This window comes from Pundamilia nyererei, unplaced genomic scaffold (genome assembly GCF_000239375.1).
Source record: "Pundamilia nyererei isolate P.nyererei 1_Seehausen unplaced genomic scaffold, PunNye1.0 scaffold00003, whole genome shotgun sequence".
NCBI classification, from domain to species: Eukaryota; Metazoa; Chordata; class Actinopteri; order Cichliformes; family Cichlidae; genus Pundamilia; species Pundamilia nyererei.
This window is the reverse complement of record NW_005187404.1, coordinates 4736743-4744504: the sequence shown is the minus strand read 5'-3', so window position 1 is coordinate 4744504 and position 7762 is coordinate 4736743. Positions and strand designations below refer to the sequence as shown.

Sequence of the window (7762 nt, the reverse complement as noted above, 5' to 3'; positions counted from 1 at the left end):
ACACACACACACACACACACACACACACACACACACACACACACACGCACGCACACACACAGCTACCTTTAAATTGTCTACTCAAATTGAGTAGAAAAGCTCCATATAAGTACCATTTTTCTTTAAAGCTTTCCTATGTTCCCTTCAGTTTCTCTTGACAGTTAGTAACCTTTATATTCCAATGATACAACAAGACAGACGGTCTCTCCCGGTGTTTAGACAGCAATAAGCAAATGTAACATTACATCAAACATCCACACGCATAAACCCAGTCTGTGTTTGGGAGAACTGTTTATTACATCCCCCCTCTATGATTCTGGCACGGAGACAATCGAAACTGGATGAAACAAATAAACGAAAACAGACTCGGCGGGCTTCAGTCCATTCCTTAATGCCTTTTGTCTGCAATCCGTTTAATCAAACTAATAACATCCTCTGATGTTTGTTTAAACACAGCTCAGCCTATAATGGCTTCTGTATTGTAAGGTCTGCGTCCAAACATGCTCCGAAACTAGCTGTACGGGTCCCGAATGAAAGCGCTTCATAAAAGCAGAGATACACACAGGCACTGGGTGCAGCTGCACAACTGTGAGAGCAATCCAGCAGTGCGATGCTAACAAAAACAACAAGAGCTCTTACAAGACTGGTGGAAGTAGAAAATAAATGTTCAATATTCTACCAAACGTTTCTCACGCTACATCTGTGCTACCTCGAGTAACAGGGAAACAGCGAACCTCCAATTTTGAAACATAAAAACTGAAAGTGTGTGTCTGTGTGTAATACTGTGTGGTGTTCATGGCTTCTTTTTTGCAGCTAACAATGGCACATTTATATAATTGTTCAGGGAAGTAGGTGAGCATTTGAGGTTAGATTATCCAAACTCAAAAGATGTCAGGTAAAAAAAAAATCCATGAATGAAAGGTAACTCACCACTTTAGGCTTGGCTCTCTGTGGCGTGGGCGCGGATGGAGCGTCCTCCTTCTTCTGTGGTCCGGCTTCTGCCACTCCAGTGGGGCTGGTCTCGCTGGGTCCCTCTGAAGCTGACACTGCACAGTGTGCTGAAAGCCCTCCTGGGCTCTCGGGGTCCCTTTCAGAAGTGCTCAGATCAAGGATGTATTTCTGCGTCACATCCTCCAGCGAAGGGGCCTCATCTCCTGAAGGCCTGCTTCCGGGCGGGGGTTCTGTAGCGGATTGGACGGCAAAGTCTACCTCCTTGAGGGGCTGGAGTTGTGGAGGTGGGGAGATGGGGATGAAGGTGGTGGGCTCGCTGGTGTGGCGGGCATGCTTGGGTATGGTTTTGGGTTTGGACTGCAGTGGCAGTGGGGAAAGAGGAGATGCGAGCTTGGTTTGGTCGCTGCGGTCCTCGTGCACCTCTGAGCCCAGCTCCGCCGGCTCAAATGGATCCTCAGGAGGGGAGAACGTCAACCTGTTTGGACGTTTTCTGGTGGGCCGACGATTCATTCTGGGAGACAGAGCTCCGGCTAGTTTAAGGTCAAAGTTAAACTTCTGGACCTCGTCCTCTTCACCTTGGTCTATGACATCACCATCTTCATCATCGTGGTATTCGGAGGGAGGGGTGCTTTCCGACAGGGAGCGAGCCTTTGTGACTTTATTACTGTCATTCGGCTGCTGATGCAGATGCGCATGTTTAGGTTTAACTTCGGGTTCCCACAGTTCCTCTCTCTGCTCGCTCAGGATTGGCTCGCTGCTGGAAGGTGGAATCTGGCCCAGGTGCTCCAGCTCACTGATTGGTTGAGTGCTGCCAGTCTGACCTCTGCACTGAGGGTCATTTTGAGAAATAAAAGGGGCATCACTACGGCGACTGGGGTCACTGAATGACTTCTTCTTGGGGGCTTTGCCATTGCTGTGCTCATCTGCCATCAGTCTGTCCATCGCACCTGGCTCAGCCACAATGTTCCTGATCACCCCACTGTAATCCCGAATGGCGTCATCACGGAGCCCGCCATCACTGCAAACTGACAGGTCACTGGCCACGCTGCCTTTATATTCTGACAGCGTGCCCACAGAAGAAGCTTCTGGAGCACCTCCCCCTCCACCTTTGACAGACAAGGATCCTAACAGGTTGCTGTCCACAGAAGAAAAGTTGTTGTTCCCCTCTTCTGCCACAGAGCAGCGCCGCTGAGGCATGGGGTCACTGAGAGAGCGGTAGACTGTAGACTCGCCATTTCCCACAGCTGATCCTGTTGTTGACTCTGCATTGCTGCCATTACTGGAATCAGAGCCCGCGTTACCAGAGGGGGAGAATTTGCGCCTTCGACGGACAGCGTTCGGGGTTGCGGGGGTTTCAGATCCTCCCCCTCCTCCCGCAGTGGCTGCTGACCCCCCGGCACTGTTACCGTGGATCCCCTCACTGACGTTGGCAATACCAGCAGCAGTGTTCTGCTCTGTGACAAGGCTGTCGTTCTCAGCCACACGGGCAGGAAGAGCCACAGTGCGAGGCGCGCTCACCTCATTCAGACGATTTGCACAGCTCAAGCTGTTCTCTGTGATCTTTTCTCCCTCCTGCTTAAACCCGTCCCCCTCATGGAGCGCAGACTGCTTCCATACAGTGACCGGCTGCTCTAGCACATCCCATGCTATTCTTGACCCCAAATCGACCCCTTCTGAGCCCAAGTATGACCTATCCGAAGGGTCGCCGGGTCCCGTCTCAGGCTCCGTCACAATCCCTTCATCTGTTAAACTCGACTCAGGGCCCGAAAGTTCATCCACAGAGCGGTCGTAGAACACGCTTTCATCCGAATCACCCTTCGGCGTGACTCTCTCCAGCTCTCCACTCTGTCTCTTTGACTTCTCCCAGTACTCTGTGCCCCTGCTGTTTAGCTTCTCCATCTGCATACTTTGTTTATCTCTCTCACCCCTCTCCCTCACCTTGTTCTCACTCTCCCTCTTATGTTTATCCTTGTCTTTTGTGTTCTCAAACCTAGCCCCTTGATCTCTCCTTGCCTCATCCTTTATGCCCTCCCCAGCCTTCTCCATCTCCTCGATTGTTTTCTTAAACTTCAAACATTCAGCCCTAGAAATACTGTCACTTCCTCTTACAGCGACACAATCCTCGTCATCATCTTCCCTCGTGCTCATCTGGCAGATATCTCTAATGACCTGTCTGGCTTCCTGCACATACATGTCATGCACTGGCATCGCTTCATCATCATCAAAATCACCATCAAATCCATAATCCCTCATTCTGCGCCCTCTCCCAACCCTAAAATCTCCACCATCACTTTCTACTTCCCTGTCTGACACCACCACCCTCCCTCCACTGCTCTCTCCATCCGAATCAAGCCGCTGCTCAGAGGAGCTCCTCTTTGTGGGGCCGCTTGTCAAGTAACACCTGGTGGCAGGAGCAGGTTTGTCTGAATAAGTAAAGGATTTCGCACGCCGCAAAGTGGCTGTCAGGTCTTTGAGAGACGGGCGACGCCCTGAAGATAGCAGGGTCCCGCCGTGAGCCCCTGAACCAATCCTATACACTGATGATGACCCCTCCCCAACCCCTGATCTATCCCCTCCACTTGATTTATGCACCCTCAGACCTGGCAGGTCAGATTTGAGAAAGCTTAAGAGCGTCATAGTTTCTGAGGTGATATCAGGGTTGGATGTGGATATCTGGTGTTTCTCATTATCACTGACCCTACCTCCTGCTGTGACTTTCCTTAATCCCACGTTCTCACCACCTCTCTTCCCTGAAGATAACCCACTTTCTCTGGCAAGTGCACTAGGCAACGGTGTTACAGCTGGCACAATCTTGGGGCGCACACGCACAGGGGCACGGGAGAAGTTGTCCCCATGGCCGAAGCTCGGGGAGCGGTACATGGTAAAATTCCCATGGTAAGTTTTACTCAACACGGAAGACGCCGCCGCTCTACTAGTGCTACCTTCTGCTCCCCTCGTATTAAACAACACATTAGCTGCACGGTTGGCACAGCCAGCCAAGTCCTCCTCTTTCAGTGTCTCGGTGCTTGAGTACCGGCTGCTGCAACGTGACTCGCCGGGGCTGGACAGAAATGGGGGTATGCTGACCTTTGACACTCGCGACACACCCGGGAGCGTCACTGAGGTCACAGGTGAGGTGATGCGCTCCCACTGCTGCACCCTGGCTCTGTGACTGCTGGGTTCTCGTGCCGAGTGGCTCCGGGTTACCGCCCCGCCAAATTCCCCTCCAGTGTTTTGCTGGTGCTGCCTCTCTAGGTGCTCCATCATCACGGCCGCATCACTGTCACTGTCTTCTGATTCGCCATCATGATCGTCGTAGTCATCACGGCCTGTTATTAGAGCAGCCCCGCTGACTTTCTTCTTCTTCCTCAGCGAGCGCCGGCGGACTGCCTCTCGGCAGTGGGGGCCTAAGGAACCAGGACTGTCCTCCTCGCTGCCTGAAGACCTGCCAATGGCCTTTGTGCCCCACCAGCCATTTTTACTGTGGGATAAATAGCTGCCTGCTCGCTCTGTCTCACCCCTCTCTCCTGCCCGGTAGGAGACAGACAGAGAGGGCTTATAAGAAGCACTCCAACTGCCTCCTCTTTTTCTCCTGGTCTGCTCCTCCTCTTCGTCTCCAGAGCTAAACCTCCAGCGGGAGCTGAGGGGAGAAGCAACTTTCGCTGGGTGTGTTAACTCAGTGGAGGGAGCTACAGTGGAGGAGGAGGAGAAGGAGGAGGCGGTAATGGCTTTATCTGGAGCTGGAGCAGAGGAGAGAGAGGAGGCGGAGGGGGCTGGAGCTCTAGAGGAGCTATGTAAGGAATGTAAACTATCCCTGGGCAGCCCGACCCCCTGTCTATCCCTTCTCTCCCTCGCTGTCGGCTGGTGAAGAGAGGAGGAGCAGGAGGTGGTGTCCGAGCTCTCCGATCGACTCCGAGACGAAGCGGGACAGGGTTGAAGGTCAGGGTTAGGGTCAGATGTCAAACCTGTCGATCTGGGGGCCTGAGCCGCCGCCTCAGCGCTGGGACTATGCGACCTGTATGGAGATGATTTAACCCCGTGGTAGCGACCACAACTGCTACCAGAAGTGTTTCTGCCAGACACTCTGTTACTCTGACTGCGCGCCTCTACGTCTGCCTCCTCATCATTTGAGTGCCGAGAGTGGTCGGCTTTGGAGTAAAAGCACAAACCATACGTTAAAGTCTCTTTAGCAGCACCGCTCTCTCTGCTCTGTACTCCAGCTAGGCACTTGTCATGAAAGGGCAGGTCACAACCTTCATTAGCTGAGCTGCAGGGACACAGTCTGTGTCTCTCAGAGCTGCAGGTGAGCTCCTGCAGGTGGCCTCGGCCAACTGCCTTTAAATCCTCACAAGCTTCAACAGTCTTGCCCTGCTGCAAAGGCTTGCTTTGCCTCTCATCAAACAGCTGCCTAATTTTAGTAACACTGGGCCACTTGTCAGAGTGCAGGGGGTGAAAGTCAGTGTAGTGTGTGGCGTGATAACTTCTGTGGGCTTTGCAGGGTGGAGGAACCCCTCTACTGCTAACATCCTCCTCTTCATCTGGAGTCAAAGTCTTTGTGAGCTCAGAAGGAGGTGCATTAATCTGGGAATAGTCTCTCTTACCCGACTTGCCGCCGCTGTCGCTTGATAAACTTCTAAAAATCCGCTTGTCGCTTTTCCTGTCCGAGTCTGAGCCTGACACAGAGTCGGTGCCCGAGTGAAACTTAAGCGCCTCTGCTGTTGCGCTGTCACTATCCTGGAAATATCCACCACCGACACCGCCGCTGTCCTCGTGAAAAGTTTTCCCAGGTGGAACCCTGTCACTCCTGGAGCCTCGGGCCCGGGGAAAAGTGCTGCTCCCCCGCGTGTCCGCTGCACAGTCTCCCGGCGAGGCTGTGTGCGTCCTGGCGGAGCCGCTGCTGTTACTCCTCCTGCTGTTGCTGAACTTCTCAGTCAGCTCGCGGATGGATGGAGAAATGAAGGAGAGAAGAGAGGGAGAGCCTTTCTTTGGCTCTGCGGTTAGGAGGCTGGCGGTGGTGGCAGAGATTTTGGAAACTTTTCTTGACACACTGACATTACGCGTCGTCGTCGTCAAGGGCTGCTCTGCTTTGCTGGGCTCCGGGGGAAGGGCGACGCCAACTGCCTCCAAATCCCCTGATTTGTGTGGCTGCTCTTCCCTCCTGTTGGCGACCCAGGGCCCCAGCTTTCTGAAAGAGACGCTGCGATACACAGCCGCATTCTTCTCCTCGCTTTCTGCCATTGTTCATGTCTTTTGTTACGGCTCTCACACACGCATTGGAAACTCCACGGGTAGCTGTTACACATCCAAGCACCTTTTCTTAGTTGTGGTCCATCTGCAGTTTAACCTAACAGCAAGAAAAAGGGGGGAAATGAGTGCTGGCAAAGCTTCATATTGCTCTGTAACGAGGTTAGTTAAGTGATAAATAAAGTGTTCAGTGAGTAAAGTAGCTGAGTGTTGCCCTCTTATCAAAAACTTACATGTTGTCGATTCCCGAAACCGTATCCGTGCCAAGTGGGGAAGCGATACAAGTTTTTTTTCTTCTTCTTCTTTGGCCCCAAATCTTCACAAACACAACTTCTCCATTGTTTTCCTCTCACTGTTTCTAAACGTGTGCCCATCGCCAGGCACGGGCCCTGCGCATCATTCCCTAATAATTCCCAAACAGTTTATGGACTCCCTGTTTTGGCATGATTTGCTTTTCCGTGACTTATGTTGTTTTTTGCATGTAAATGCCTGAGATAGAGGCAGAGAGGGGGGTGGCTGGGCGGGACCAGGGGTATAGGGGCAGTCATAGCCCCCCTCGGGGATTGAGAGGAAAAGCTTTTTTTCCCCCCTTTTTGATAGGAGAGGGGATATACTGTGGACTAACAAGATGTAATTATAGCTCTTTCCCTTGCGAAAAAAACCCCCAACACACACACACAATTCTAAGTGTTTTAGACACTCCAAAATATTTATTATTCAATACCTACAATTTGGACTTGTAACATCTTTATGAAACCTAAAGGATGTCAATGAAAACATAGGTGCTGATTTTCGAGATGCATTCAAGGTGTTACGTTTAAAAATCAGCCTTCAGGGGTAAAAAAAAATTCACAAAGGAAGCCAAAGAGTTTGAGTTACTGCACAGCTCCAGCAAACTTTGGTGTGATGGTGTTTGTGAATTACTGTGTCAGCATTCAGGGGGAGCTGGTGGTGTTGGTGTGGTGGTGGCAGGGAGGATAAAAGTTTTCACTCGTGCACAATAACCCCTCTGTGGTGCTTCCCATGTGGCTGTCTGGTTAACAGGTCCTTTTGTTCCAACGGGGGAATTCTGTTTCACAGGCTGTGAGAAAAGTACACGCTGGCTGCAGCGCCCCCTAAAGGCTCACTCGTAACACGTCAGGTCAAAGGTGGAGGTTGATGGAAGAACCCAAACGAGCCCGGTGAGGTCAGCCCATCTATCTGTGATGGCATGCTGCATTTAAATTGAGGTCATTTAAATTTAAATGACCTCGCAGGGTCCGAATGTGATTTGGATTGAAATGATTTTTGGAGTTTGTTTGATTGTTTTTGTGTTTGTTAATGTGTTGAGTTTTTGTTCTGTAAGTTTGTTTGTTTGTTTTTTCACCAAAACCACAGCATTTACATTTTTATTCTAGCTTGTAAAAGTATGTGGTTCACTAATATTTATTTTTTATGTCCTTTTGGATACAAACAGCATTGATCTGGTTCAGATACTCTTCTCACATCTCTTCACACATTTTTTCCATCTCTCTACACTGCTGAACACCGAATCAGAGTTCCTTTAACTTGGAAACTGAAGAGGAAA

General features: G+C 51.0%; 1 protein-coding gene across 1 annotated transcript in view; it reads right to left on the bottom strand.

Moving 5' to 3' along the window:
• arhgef17 (Rho guanine nucleotide exchange factor (GEF) 17) overlaps nucleotides 1-6856 on the bottom strand; it is a 64096-nt gene extending 57240 nt beyond the window's left edge. The window contains exons 1-2 of the mRNA XM_005720740.1: nucleotides 6429-6856; nucleotides 931-6295 (exon numbers count right to left, since the gene is read on the bottom strand). Coding sequence (XP_005720797.1) covers nucleotides 931-6189 — 5259 coding nt within the window. The 5' untranslated portion in view covers nucleotides 6190-6295; nucleotides 6429-6856. The remainder of the gene's footprint in view (nucleotides 1-930; nucleotides 6296-6428) is intronic.
• Between the last annotated feature and the right edge of the window lie 906 nt (nucleotides 6857-7762).